Raw genomic sequence first — 14848 nt, forward strand, 5'->3', positions numbered from 1 at the left:
TTGCCTAGCCTGCACAGCAGGGTCTGGGGTCAGGGCTGCCGCCCCGGCCCCACACAGTAGGGTCCAGGGTCCCTGCTGCCCACCCCGGCACCTGGGGCTCCGCTCCTGGCTCCACTCTGTGGAGGGGTCTCTAGGCTGGGGACACTAGGCATAGAGGGCTGGAGGGGGGCTGGAGGGGAACTGTAGTTCTCAACCTGCGACCCAGGTAACACATTGTGGGCCACATATGCGGCCCACAATGATAAATAAGTTCAGAACCACTGATCTAAACCAATGAAGCCACTTTTACCAGAATGTTACACTATGTACTATCTTCTATTGGTGCTATTGCTTACTCCCTGGGAGATAACCTGGGAGCAAAAATCCACTCACTCCTTTTACGCCAGTTATGTGTGACCAGTGCACAACATTTCCTATTTCATCTGCTTGAAAATTGTTCTTTGAGAGGCTGGGTGGGGGGGATTTGCTCATGTACAATGTGCCTGAACGTGAAAAGATCCTTCACTAAAAGTTGCTAGAAGAAAAATTCTAATAATCAAAGAAGAGTGTCAATGGCTCATGTGGAACAACAGACATGTGACCTCATATCAATGTGCCTAGACAAACTGTTGACAGACCTATTGTATAAACCCTAATAAAATAAAAATAAACTCACAATTTTAGAAATGCTCCATCTTTCAGGCAAATCTGTAATCAAACAAAATCAGTGTTACACACAATGCCTTACAGTTATATAGCACCTCTGAACAGGAGATATCCTGAAGTTATTTACTAATATAACAAACTGATATATAAACAGTTCACAGACAAGGATCACTTCACCAACCCTTGAACTACAGCTGCTTCTTGAGTGGAATATGGCAGCTACTTAACAGCACATAACAAGACTACACAACAGAATAGGAGAGAAAGTGAAAGAAAATTGAAACTTCGGGAAGAATTTAGAGGATGGAACGTAATTAATGGAGTTGCGATTTGGCCTAGACACCCAAACTGCTCTTATGGAAAGAGCCCTGGGATCTATAATGACCACAAGTTGCCAGGACCTTAGTTTTAGGTCTCATTGGACATACAATACAAAACACAAGCAGAAAAGCTCAACCAAGAAATATTAAAAGAGACTCTCAAGCTGGGGAAAATGTTCAGCTCTCTCAGCCAAGTCTTTTCACCTCTGTCATGCTTTCTCACGTAATGTTTCTTCCCACATTTGAGAACTAGTGACGTTATCTATGTCCCCTCCATGTCCCATTTACCCTCTTCATTGACCCTGCATTAAAATAAATGATAATGATGAATTTGTGGCATCATAACTACTTGCTAACGTCACAAGCACAAATGCTGTCTACCTTCAAAAAGGAGGAGAAGCTGGGCTGTGTCAAGAAGAAAGCCTTTATTAAAAGCACAGACCTCATCACTGGCAACAGCAAGCAAAGAGAAATACTAGTCAAGTGAATTTATGCATGGCTAGGTAGGACTTTCTCAAGCTTCCTCCAATGTGAAAGTCCCCCTCCCTTTAGTGCCCTCAGGATAAGTATTCTCATAGCACAGACAGGATCAAGGAGGAGTGAGAGTGGAAAGGCAGGCAGGGTCAGAGGGGACAGCATGGGACAAACAGATACGATCTAAGGGGGAAGAGAAAGTGAGAGACCCCAAAACAGGGGAAGGAAAGGGGCAGAAGCAATGAAGGAAGGTCAGAGAAATCAGATGGAGGAAGCTAATGGGGAGCTAAGAGGGAGACCTTTTACCACTACTAGATTGATGTAGATGTGTTTGTTTATTTTTAAAAATGGATTGAATGAATGGTGCTAAATCACTCCCGTGAGGAGCGATTTATAATGGAGAAGATTTTTATTTTCCCCTCAAGAATAATTAAGCAACAGAACACTGTTTTAATAATTGCAGGAGAGGCCAAAGCAGCGACTAAGGGCCCAATCCTGTTCCGGCTGGCTCCAATCCTGCTCCCATTGGCACCAGTAAGAGCAAGACTGGGTCCTAATCATGGGCTCTGTTCAGCACTCCTTATTCAGCTCAGACTCCTATTACCTTCAATGGGAGTTTCACTGGAGAAAGGCCTGGGAACGGGTTTCTATCTGAGTAAGGAATGTGGAATAGGATCCTACAGCAACCATTGAATGGGATGAAGGGGAGGGTAAATACAAGCAGAAACCTCCACTAAATGCGATTGTTCAGAGGCTCCGGATAGAAATGAAGCTGTGTCCCGCACACAAGTAATGCTCTTGCCTGCTGACAAGTACCTCATATGTAGTTAACAGCACGTGGAAATGAGAATGCGCTTTCAGGTCCCATTGCAGCTTGGCCCTTTCCTCCTTGTCTCCTGCATATGCCACATAGGAAAGACCTGGAGCAAATCTGTTTTAATTATAAAAAAACAAAGTAGTGAACTAGGCCAGGCTTTCATGTAAATAAAGGATGTAGTCTGTTTTGAACCCAGACTATCAAACAGTGTATAAACCAGAGAAAGGCCAAAACTGCAAACTCAGATCCAAACACCTTGAGGTTTTGGAGGATGGGGTTTGGATTCAAGTCTCTGACTCTAAATCTACCCAGATGGGTTTGGAGCCAGGCTGGATCCTATTTTGTGGTTCTGATTGGAGGAGTCCAAAAATCTTATGAGAATGGCTACTCTCTCACGGCTAATGATGCTCAAGATGGGAAACCTTGTGATAGCTACCAGTCTCATGGGATTTCCACCATACTGAGCTGAAAAATCTGATAAAAAGGCAGCAAGATTTTGGTTTTGCCAAACCTGAGCCTCAGCCATGATTCAGCCTCCAACCTGCACCTCGAGATCAAACCTAGTGCTAAGATCCAAAAGTCCCCCCATTCCATCTGCAACGTAGAGCTCCTTTAAAGCAATAAGTTCCCATGGGTGTCAGCAGGAGGCTGGCTCTATCCCCAGATTACCTGCAGAGAACAATCCTGCAATGCACCCCCGCCCCCCACCCCATATCCCACTGAAGTCAAGTTCATAGCACCCAGTCCATAGCTCTTTACTTTCACTGAAGTCAATGGGAATTTTTCCCTCAGCAAGTAGTTCGGGGATGAGCCCAAAACTCCCCTATCCAGAAGATCCAGTGGTACCCAGCTCTGCACAGGGCACCACTATCCCCATAGTCCTTGTAAACTGGAGAGAGAAGGAGGTAAGAAATACTGTGAAAGCAGAGTTAGGGGAGTCATGATAATGGAATTCTCTCTGACTTCCCACCAAAACCGTTTGCTTAGCTCCCCTCTCGGGCAGATCGTCACTACTTGTCTATATTATTAATTTAAGCGCATTGATCCATATTTCCCCAGCCGTCCCCTAGGTAAAGAAATTCTGTCTAAACTGCATCTATTCACTCTCCTGAGAAATCGTTAAGCTCCTGCAAACCCTCTGAAGTCCTCTCCTCCCCTTCTGATCCTAATCCTCTGACCCTCCCTCAGGGTCAGACCTTGGGCCCTGCACATTCAGTACATCAAATGCACATGAAAAGTCTGTGTTATGTGAGCAGTGGTAAGGGTGTTTGTCATGCCCAATTTGTGCATCCATAGAAGTGCATGCTTTTGTGTGCAGACTTAATAGTTTGGGCCTTATCCTTCACTCAAGAAAAACTCTCATCACCTTCAATGAGGTTCTGCCTAAGGGATGTTAAGCATGGAGATTACAGCCCAAAACAATAAGAGCAGGAAAGTGCACACTGGAGTTGGGCCATAGATCACCCATCATCATCATCATCATTGGTAACGTTTATATAGGGGACAATCCAATGCATAATAGTGGTGTAAGGAATAGGATCTGCTCATTGTGAAGGGTGCTGTTTTGTGCCATAGGTTTCACAGACTGATAAATTCTAAAGCCAGAAAGGACGACTACAATAATCTAGGCTGACTTGCATAATGCAGGCTGTAGGGCTTCTCTGAAATAATTCCTGTTTGAACTAGAGCATATTTTTTTAGAAAGAGACAGCGTGGATAAACATCAATAATTTTGAAAAAAAAACATGGATTTTTTTACTTAAATACATTTTTTAAAGAATAAACCTATTTAAAGTTAAATTTGAAATTATGGCAATATATGTTAAGGTCCAAACTTACTATGATCTACTAAAATCATTTAAATTACATAAAAAATATTAAGTAGTACATATTCGCTCCTGAAGTTTTAAGTCAAACCCCTGAAATGGCAGAAGTCACTGGCTAAGCACCTGGAACCAGAAATTGTTGAAGTGCTTTTGACAGCTGTAGTCTCTTCTGTAAGTACAGAGAGAATATTTTCTTCATTTCAGTTTATGCAATTAATTTATTTCAATGACTAGTTCATTTAAAGTTAAAAAACTGATTGGGAGTTGAAAAAGCAGGAAAGCTGGTTTTCATCTTCCAATCTATGAATCAAAATGAGGTGTGAGAGGGTGAGACCTACTAGTTCAAAAATCTTGAAGAATATGGAGACCAGAAAGAATCACTTAAATTCCCTAACTACTGATTATTATTATTTGTATAACTGTAGCACTTAGCCACAGCCGGTGAATAATATTTCCTTTTTTTAATAATCAGTATTAATTGCAAAATGTGTTTTGATACATTTATTTTTTTCCTTATGTATCCAGCACATTTAAGGTATTTTTATCTAGCTAATTAAAACAAATAAACTATGCTGTTTTTGTAGATTTTTAATTGAATTCCAATTTCCATCCATACAGAGCTTGACACAAATCACAAGAAAGAAATTAATTAGCATCTAGTAAATAAGAACTGTATCATTCACCATGTTCTCACATAATAAAAATGTAAATATTAAGAATCTGAATAAATATATGGTAAACCATATAATTGCTTAAATAAATGTGTATAGATATAAGGTATCCTCCTAGTTAGCAAAAAGGAGTACCAAATATAGTACAGAAACAATATTTAGTTGAAAGTCAATATATTTTAATGTTTGCCAACCGGTGGGAATGAAGCTCTCTTTAGGGAAATAAGTAAAAAGAACAAACACAAAACAAGAATAAAATAGTTGATTTAAATCAAGGTTCCCTGCTTGCTGATTTAAATCATGATTAAAATCAGAGTTTTAAATTGCTTTTCTTTAAGAAAAACATCCAGTCATCCAACTTGGAAGTTTCAATGGCTGCATTTCCATAAAAACAAAACAAAACAAAAACCCCACACGTGGGTGACTGAGCATATTTTAAGAGGACCTTTGCAACTATGGTTGCCAGCCTCCAGGATTGTCCTGGAGAATCCAGGAATTAAAAATTATGTCATGTGGTGAAACCTCCAGGAACACATCCAACCAAAATTGGCAACCCTATCTGCAAATAACAGAAATAAGATGATGATATAATTGCTGAGGCTTACCTCTCCAGCTCCTCCTTCCAGTTGCTCAACACAGATAGAGGACAAAGAATCAGAAATGGCCTTTTGTTTAACTTTCCAGTCAAATAAACAAGCAGAGCAATAGTCTAGAACACACATGGACAGACAAAGAGGAGATTATTTTCCAATAACTAGAAATAGACTCAAACCATAGCCCTGTATCTAAACACACCCACAGCCTCCCAGCTGGCCCCTGCAGGTTCTCTACAGCAAAACAGGACCATAAATAAATAAATAAATAATCCAAAATCTAAAGAACTCCAGACTATTAGGTCTGAACGCCGCAACTCAGACCCAATAATCCCCTCCCACAAGAATCTTCTCTCTCACAAGGACAGAAGAGTATCTACTCTATGTCAATGTTTAAAACAATTCACTTGTTATTTAAGATGCACGGAATATTGTCAGATGAAAATGCACGTCAGACTCATTCTCCAAAACTTGCAAGACTTATTTTGAAAAAAGTTGTCACAAAAAATCAATATGAAAAATCTAAAAGTTTTATCCATCTCTGACCCTAGAACTGAACTTCATAAAACAATCTACCCAGACTTGCATCAAAGTGACATCACCATTATACTGACAGTATGTTGTTTTTACTACTTAACAGGGGTGTCTCATGTATGGCCACCATTACATTTATCCACAATGTTCAACGCAATGTCTCCTGACAGAAGATCATTTTGCCTTAAAATAAAAATAAAATAAATAAAGTCCTTACTGAGTGTTACTCAGGCAAAACCTTTACTGAGGTCAAAGGGAGTTTTGCCTGAGTAACCACTAAAGCAGGGGTCCCCAACGCGGTGCCGGGGGACCTACTGGCCGCCAGAAAAGCAGCCGCCAAAATGCCGCCGAGAAGCAGCAACGTCAAGAAGTGCTGCCGCCGAAATGCTGCTGAATTTCGGCGGCATTTCGGCGGCGACGCCTCTTGATGACGCTGCTTCACGGCGGCATTTCGACGGCGACACCTCTTGACGTTGCCGCTTCACGAATTTCAGCGGCGACGCCTCTTGACGTTGCCGCTTCACAGCGGCATTTAGGCGGCTGCTTGTCCGGCAGCTACAGTCCTCGGAGGCTAGTCGTCCGGGCGCCCGCCCCACGGAAAAGGTTGGGGACCATTGCACTAAAGGAATCAAGACTTAGGCTTTAATCCTTGCAATATGCACTTCAGAATTTGATCCTTAGTATTTTTCTCCCTCTTGTAGGAATGACTGGGAAAACAGAAATTTTGGCCAAGTTGTTTTTCTACATAGTAATGAAAAAATGCACCTGACAAGTCTTTCCGAGACCCATCTCGTCACCCAGGATGCAGCCGTGCTGAATGTCGTAGCACTGTACTAGCCACTTTACTCCTTCCATTTGGTAGGAACGGAGTTGGATACCTAGAAATAAAAGTAAATATTGTGTAAAGCTACATCCTACTGTAATGCAATTTACATGGCATTACATCCAGAGACTGTACAGAATATGCCTGCCAGCCTGCCCGTCTGCCAACCCAGAGCACATAGCATTGGTACTTCACCGGTGGCACTGGCTGCAAATACGTTTTCAGGTGGAGTTTAAGGCACTGGTTTTCACTAATAAATCCCTAAATGATTTGGGACCTGCCTGCTTGGTAGATCATCAAACTCCTGCAACTGAGATCAGTGGAGGAGATGCCTGAACTGGTGCATCTCCTCAAATTAAACAGGAGGGAAATTCTTGAGTCGAATTTTCCATGATGGGTTCTCAACTTTGGAACTTACACCCCCTGCACCCCGGTCTGCCAGGGTGCAGCTTTGTTAACCTACGACAAAGCTCATCTTTTCTCGCTGGTGTTTGGGGATGGAATTATTGGCAACAAATTGAGGAATAGGGTAGTCTAGTACAGTAGTTCTCAACCAGGGGCCCAGGGGCCCCTAGGGGGCCTCGAGCAGGTTTCAGGGGGGCCTCCGAGTAGGGCCAGCATTAGACTTGCTGGGACCCAAGGCAGAAACCTGAATCCCCACTGCATGGGGCTGAAGCCCAGGTTCCTAAGCCCTTCCACCCGGGGCTGAAGCCTGAGCTATGTAGCTTCATGGGGGCCCCTGTGGCATGGGGCCCCAGGCAATTGCCCTGCTTGCTACCCCCTAAGGCTGACTGGCTTTTATATGCAGAAAACCAGTTATTATGGCACCGGTGGGCATGGAGTTTTTATAGCATGTTGGGGGTGGGGTTGAGAACCTCTGGTCTAGTAAGTTTACTATTACTGATGCTTTGTTATTGTGAGTTTTATGCATTGTAAAAAGCACCTGGAGCTTTCTGTATGGATACTTCTTGCTAGATGAGTTGTAACCAAAATAGAAATAAATAAATCCCCACACTCCCAGATTTCTTTAGCATCCTCCTCTGTAGTCATAAATTGTGCTACATGTAGCTCTGTTCATACTCACTGAAGACATTAATATTACAGACTCTTGATAAGGTGATTGTATTGAACTGTCTTTCTGCCTGCCTAAATTGGGGGTGGAGGATGATTTTGTGGTTAAAGCACAGGACTGGGGGGAGGGGGGGAAGAAGAGCTGGGCTCCATTCTAAACTCTGCCAGAAACTCCACACATAACATAGGCCAAAGTCACTTAGAACACAATTTTCAGGAACGTCAACTGATTTGTTACCCAGCTTGAGACATCTAGGCCAAGATTTTCAAAAGTGGGCGCCTAAAGTCAGGCCATGTACACCTCTCCCCCGATATAACGCGACCCGATATAACACGAATTCGGATATAACGCGGTAAAGCAGTGCTCCAGAGGGGCGGGGCTGTGCACTCCAGTGCATCAAAGCAAGTTCAATATAATGCAGTTTCACCTATAACGTGGTAAGATTTTTTGGCTCCCGAGGACAGTGTTATATCAAGATAGAGGTGTATTTAAGTGCCTAAATGTGGATTTTGGCGCCTCTGTGGAAATCAAATATATAGTCAGACACTTTAAAATGCAGCCTCATTTTCAACACAGGCCATTTATTTAGGCGCTCAAATATGGATTTAAGTGTCTAACGTCAGGCTCCCACTCTTGAAAGTCTTCGTCTCAGCATTTACTATGGTGTGGTAATCATTTCTAAACAAGCTATTTGCCGGATTTTCTATATTTAAAACAGGGTAGGGCACAGTAAAGGCAAGTATTGTATTGTAGCCACCACTGCAAAGCAATGTATGTTTATCTTCACAACATAAAAACAAAAATTAAAGACTCCTGTATTCTTTTCTTCAATACCTTGGCTTCGATACTGTGACCCACACCTTAATTCCTTGCTATAAAGCGTGAAACCTCTCCCACTGTCTCCATGAAAGACCCAGAGAGTGGATTGAAATATAGCTCCCAACTCTGATGTAGAGTGTGCAAACAAGCCGACTGGAGAATTGCTCTGCAGTGGATTATAATAAATAATACTTTCCCTTCACTAGCACCTGCCATCAAAGGAGCAGAAAGCACCTTACACCTGTTGAACAAGCTTCCGAGCCTACTTTGAGGTAGGTGAGAATTATCCTCATTTCACAGACAAGGAAACCTAGGCACCAATAAATGAAGGGACTTGTTCACAGGAAGTGTTGTAGAAGAGTCAGGAGTGGAGTCCAGGAACTTCCAACGCCTGAGCTCTAACTAGAAAGTCAAGAAGCAGATTGATGAACTACAACCTGGGAGGGTTAGAGATGTAGCAAGTGGGTTAGGGAACCATTCTCTACAGTAGGGAACAGAGAATAGGAGCAAATATAAAGTCTCATACCCAAGCCAGCCTCCCTCCAGAAAGTCTCTATATTATTGTAAGACTTTAGTATAAGTGTTAACTGATTGCAGTTGATTGGGACCAAGAAAAAAATAAACATAGCATTGTGGCAGATTTTTTTTTTTTTTCCAGGGAGAGTGACAGACACTGGAATGTTAAATGTGGATTTATTTCATTTCTGCAATTTCCTAACATTACAATAATCTTCATTTTGGAAATGCTGATGGTAGAAAAATAGTTCTTGCTTTCTAGGATATTGTTTTAGAAGACAAAACCATGTGACTGTTATTTTTAGAGCCTATCACCCTGCCAAAATGAAGGAGCGTCCCCCTTTTTAAATTTACTATGTAACATTTCAAACTTTTTTTTGTGTACAGCTACCTTCTCCAAGCTCCAGAGAGCTGGACAGTTTCTGTGGGAAAAGATAAAAAAGAGGTTTATTTGATTTAAAAAAAAAAATCTTAACCATAAAAATGGGTAGAGTAAACCGAATTCTAGTTTACACCAGTGTAATCCCAGAATAACTCCACAGAACCAAATTCTGCTCTTAATTACAGCACTGCCTGACTAGGTTAGCTAGAGAACTGCATTAACTCTAGTGGAGTTTATTTACTGACAGCAGACCCTGCCCCAGGTCTAAGCCACCTCTCACTGCTGTAGGGAGAAGAACTGCCTGCAGTCTCACCCCAGTTCACACACCATGTGCCCAGGGCACTGACACCCTCGAGATCAGCAAACCCTTCACTTACTTTACCCTACAAACAAGTAACTTCTTCTGACAGCTCAAGCCATCCCCACTAACCTGTCAGACCCCATTGGTGCAAGTCCTTCTCTTTAACGCCTGCCCCGCCCGTCCTTGCTGTGGGTTTATTGCACAGGGCCTGGAAGAAGTGAGACATCGCGATCTACAAATACTCCTCCCTTAGGGTGCTACCCCATTAGCTGCCAGCAGCAGTTACAGGAAACCCCCTCTGACCTAGCAGAATTGTCCCGGAAGGAGGCAAGTCAGAGTAATTATGTCATTGGCTGATTGAAGCACAGTCTTTATGCAGATCCTCCCTGCAGTCTTGGATTGGCTGGTTTCACAAGACGACTTCCCTCATTGGGTAGACACAGCTCACAGCTGTTGATTGGATGAATGGCTGGACTGCTGTAGCATTTTTCTTGGCACAGCGCCTGGGATGCTATTTCCATGCAATCTAGCTTTGCAGGTGTGCAAAACCACAGGTGCTGGAACTCGGGGTGTTACTGCACCCCCTGGCTTGAAGTGGTTTCCATCATACAGGGTTTTACAGTTTGGTTCAGACGGCTCTCACCACCTTTGTGCAAAACCGCGTAAGAGCTTCAACTCAAGGTGTTTAGGAGGGGAATTCGCAAAGCCACAGGGTTCTGTACTTTCTCACCCACTCCTGGCTTCTTGTCTGATGTCTGAAATAAAGAGATGAAAACTCGCTTTATAACACACTGCATTTCCCTAGCACTTTCCATCAGAGCATCCCGAAACTTATCAACTAGTAACCGTCATTAAAAAAGTCACAGGAAAAAATGTTTAAAACATTAATCTTTGTGACAACTGTATTTACTCTTATTTTTTTCTGTTTTTATAGCTTTTTTTTTCTCTCCCTCGTTACTATGGGAAAAACACATAATGGAGAAAAGTGATTGGGCCATGAGCCTGCTAACAGCTGTGCACCTACTTAACTTTATACATGTGAATTGTTCCATTGAGATCAATTGGTCTTCAAACCATAATGGTAATCAGGTGATTAATCGAAGGATTAGGGCTATGCAAAGTTTTGCACACAAGTATATCGTAAAAAAGTTGGGGCATTATTGACTATACAGGGGAAACAGTGACATCGACTGTGCACTAAGTGCTGCCTGTGAAATTGGGGGATTTTTTTTCTCATTTACCCCTACAAAGTGCGTTCACTTCCCCTGCAACCCGCGAGTGCAATCCATCACCGCGCGTCCCCTTCAACCTACTATGAGCAACGTCACGCTGCATTTTCCCCGTCCCTGGGCAATATACACCCAACCCTCCTGTGGTCACGCCCCCTTCAACCGCCTATGTGCAACCTTGCTGCGGACACTTCCCTCTTATATCCCCTGTGTGCAACCCTCACCCCCGCTGCATTTCCTTAGCTATTCCGTGTGCACCCCTCTGTACAACCCGCCCTTTGCATTTCCTCACCCCTTCCCTGTGCACGCGCACTGTGCAACCTCCCAGCTGCAGACCCCTTCCCTCCCTCCCTCCCTCCCCCTACAATCCCCCCGCCCAGTGTTACGCCCCCACTGCATTCGCTCCCCCTTCAGCCCCTTCCCCCCGCGCAACTCCTCCCGCTTGGCTCTTCATCCCCTCCCTGCGCTGCAAAGCCCCCTGCACAGCACGTCTCCTCCTCCTCCCGTGCACACGCCTTGCGTCGCCTCCCCCTGCCTCGTCCTGCCCCCGGGCGCTGCGCTGAGCCGCCCGCTGCCCCTGGAGGCTGCTCCGGATCATCATGGCGCCGCTGCTGCTCTCGCTGGCGGTCGCGCTCCTGCTCTTGTATCTGGGCTTCGTGCGGCGCAGCACCGGGACCCCCCGCACCGCCTTCCACCGCCGAGAGCCGGGCCGGGCCGGGGACAGCGGTCACCAGCCCCCGCGGGACGCAGTGAGTATCGGGCCGGGCCGTGGGCTGCTCCCCGGCATGGGAGTGGGGTCGAGTAAAGGGGGCTTTGCCTCCCGTCTCGGCGGTGGGGTTGGGGTGTCACCCCCGGGGGCGATGGGACGGGGAGGCTCCATCCACCCATCCCCGCCCTGCGCCAACCTCCCCGCCCGCAGCACTTCTCTCTCTCTGTCTCTCCCCAGTGGGGTCCCCCGCTGTCCGGCTTCCCGCTGCGCCTCTTTGTCCATGTGGCTAACACGGTGAGTACCTGCCCTGCGCCGGGAGCCCCAGCCCAAGAGGTGCAGCGGGGAGCCCGCCCCAGTAATAATGGGATTTGGCACCTATGTCATTTGCCAGCTGCTTTACAGCTGTTATTGCTGACAGTTTCCCCTTCTCCAGGGAGGCAGATCTGAATTAACCCCATTTGATAAAGAGAGGGGAGGAGTCCAAGTAAAGAGACGTTAAAGCTTTGTCTTCATGAGGGTGAAGACAATTTTTTAAACCTTTATTAAGCTAACCTCCGTCAAAATCCTAGTGAGGCCAAGGCAGCTGTAGAACTACAGTGTCGGGCAGGTCAACACATAAAATACTGCAGCGGATGGCTGTAGGTCTGGAGTGAAGATGCTCCTACGCAGGATGGGAGAAAGCTCTTCCCTCAATGTAGTTAATCCATCTCCCCCAGTGGTAGCTATGGTGGCAGGAAAAGCTCTCCAGTTGACATAGTGCTATCTTTAGGGGGGGGAGGGTTAGGCCAGTATAAATATGTTGCTCCGGGGTGTGGCTTTTTCACACCCCTGAACAATATAGTTATACCAATATAGGTCTCCTAGCGTAGGCCAGACGTTAGTTTAGACATGCTAAAAATACATCTTTTTTGCCTCTTGTAGACACAGCCTAAATGTTTAGTTCTTAGTTTGTGATAGATTTGGGATTAGAAATCAATAAATTCTTAACTTCCAGTGCTGTGCTCAGACCACTTAACACCACTTCTCTAATGCCACGGCTAGAGGGGATAAAGGATGCTGTTGGCATGAAACTCATTGGAATTAAATACAGTCATAGAAATGTACACCTGACAGGGACCTCAAGTGGACTTCAGGTCCAGCCTCCTGCACTGAAGCAGGACTAATTAAACCTAGACCATCCCTGACAGGTGTTTGTCCAACCTGTTCTTAAAAACCTCCAATGATGTGGATTCCACAACCTCCCTTGGAAGCCTGTTCCAGTCCTTAACTACAGTATCCTTACAGTTAGAAAGCTTTTCCTAATATCTGACCTACATTTCCATTACTGAAGATTAAGCCAATTACTTCTTGTCCTATTTTCAGTGGACACAATAATTGATCTCCGTCCTCTTTATGACAGCCCTTAACATATTTGAAGATTATCGGGTCCCCCTCAGTTTTCTTTTCTCAAGACTTAACATGCCTAGTTTTTTTGTTGTTGTTGTTGTTGTTTTTTTAAACCTTTCCTCATAGGTCAGGTTTTTTAAAGCTTTTATTACTTTTGTTGCTTTCCTCTATACTGTCTCCAATTAATCCTCATCTTTCCTAAAGTGTGGTGCCCAGAATTGGAAACGTTACTCCAGCTGAGGCCTCCATGTAGAACAGGACAGTTACCTTCTGTGTCTAATATACAACATTCCTTAATGCACCCCAGAATGATATTAGTCCTTTTTGCAACTTCATCACATTGTTGACTCATACTCAGTTTGTCATCCATTCTAACCCACAGATTTTTTTCAAGCACTGTTACCATCTAGCCCCCTTTTGTTGTGCATTTGATTTTTCCTTCTTTAGTCTTTTGTATTTATCTTCATTGAATTTTATCTTGTTGATTTCAGACCAATTCTCCAATTTGTCAAGGTTGTTTCTAACCCTGTCCTCCAAAGTGCTAGCAACCCCACCCACCTTGGTGTCCTCTGCAGATTTTATAAACATACTCTCCATTCCATTATCCAAATCATTAATGAAAATATTAAATGGTACTGGGACTGATAACAATTGATAACTACTCTTTTGAGTAAAATCTTCCAACCAGTTGTGCACCCACTTTATAGTAACTTAATCTAGACAATGTTTCCCCAGTTTGCTTATAAGAATGTGATGTGGGATTGTATCAAAAGCCTCACTAAAATGAAGATATATCACATCTACTGGGTCCCCATATCCACTTGGCCAGTAACCCTTTCAAAGAAGGAAATTAAATTGCTTTGGCATGATTTGTTTTGACAAATTGATGCTAGTTATTCCTTATAACCCTGTTATCCTCTAAGTGCTTACAAACTAACTGTTTAATAATTTATTCCAATATCTTCACAGCTATTGAAGTTAGGCTTACCAGTCTATAATTCCCTGCGTCCTTTGTGTTCCCCTTTCTTAAAGATAGGTACTGTATTTAACCTTCTCCAGTTTTCAGGGACCTCACCTGTCCTCTTTGAGTTCTCAAAGATAATTGCTAACAGTTTCATGATTGCTTCAGCTAGTTCAGTAAGTACCCTAGGATGATTTTCATCAGACCTTGCTGATTTGAATACATCAAACTTACCTAAATCCTTTCTCTAAGTTACCAACAACATGGCTAAACCATTAAAACTGTAAGAGTGTTGTAAATATCATTTATGATTTGCATTACAGTACATCTAGAAGCCCTAGTCTGGGATCAGTCCTCCATTGATTTTGGTGCTGTGCTCTCTCTCTCTCAAAAGATGGTCGATGCCCCCAAAGCATTTAATAATTTACTTTCTGCATTTGACAGTTGCACTTTGATTTTCATGTCCTATTGTTGATTGATTATATAGCACCAGCCGTCTGTGAAATGCCTAGCAAAAAAATTGGGTTTCCAGCACTGCAGGGAAAATTTTATTTATTTGTTTGTTAGTTTTCATTGGAATAAGAATAAAAATCGCCTTGTGGGAAAGCCATTCCTTAAATTTGTGTAAACTCTTGCATGTCACTTCTTTTTAAAACAACTTCTACATTTTAGTCCCAAAGTTAGTCAGTGGGAGGACACAGAGGTGTGTTTTACAATTTAAAAATCCAGTATTTTCCCCTCACTATTCATAATTGCTGCTTGGAAGAAGA

The 14848-nt window shown here is 43.6% G+C and overlaps 2 protein-coding genes across 3 annotated transcripts in view; one reads left to right on the forward strand and one right to left on the reverse strand.

The window, feature by feature from the left end:
* The window catches only part of CHD1L (chromodomain helicase DNA binding protein 1 like), a 37139-nt gene extending 27074 nt beyond the window's left edge, over window positions 1-10065 (reverse strand). For both annotated transcript variants that reach the window (XM_065409194.1, XM_065409185.1), the window contains exons 1-5: window positions 9923-10065; window positions 6646-6758; window positions 5359-5462; window positions 2256-2370; window positions 656-687 (exon numbers count right to left, since the gene is read on the reverse strand). In XM_065409194.1, the coding sequence (XP_065265266.1) occupies window positions 656-687; window positions 2256-2370; window positions 5359-5462; window positions 6646-6758; window positions 9923-10019 (461 nt within the window). In that variant the 5' untranslated portion in view covers window positions 10020-10065. The remainder of the gene's footprint in view (window positions 1-655; window positions 688-2255; window positions 2371-5358; window positions 5463-6645; window positions 6759-9922) is intronic.
* Window positions 10066-11621: 1556 nt separating this feature from the next.
* Window positions 11622-14848, forward strand: part of LOC135885282 (uncharacterized) — a 34798-nt gene continuing 31571 nt past the window's right edge. Inside the window, exons 1-2 of the mRNA XM_065412930.1 lie at window positions 11622-11771; window positions 11969-12025. Of these exons, the coding sequence (XP_065269002.1) occupies window positions 11622-11771; window positions 11969-12025 (207 nt within the window). The remainder of the gene's footprint in view (window positions 11772-11968; window positions 12026-14848) is intronic.

The sequence above is a fragment of the Emys orbicularis genome, chromosome 1, assembly GCF_028017835.1.
Source record: "Emys orbicularis isolate rEmyOrb1 chromosome 1, rEmyOrb1.hap1, whole genome shotgun sequence".
NCBI lineage: Eukaryota > Metazoa > Chordata > Testudines > Emydidae > Emys > Emys orbicularis.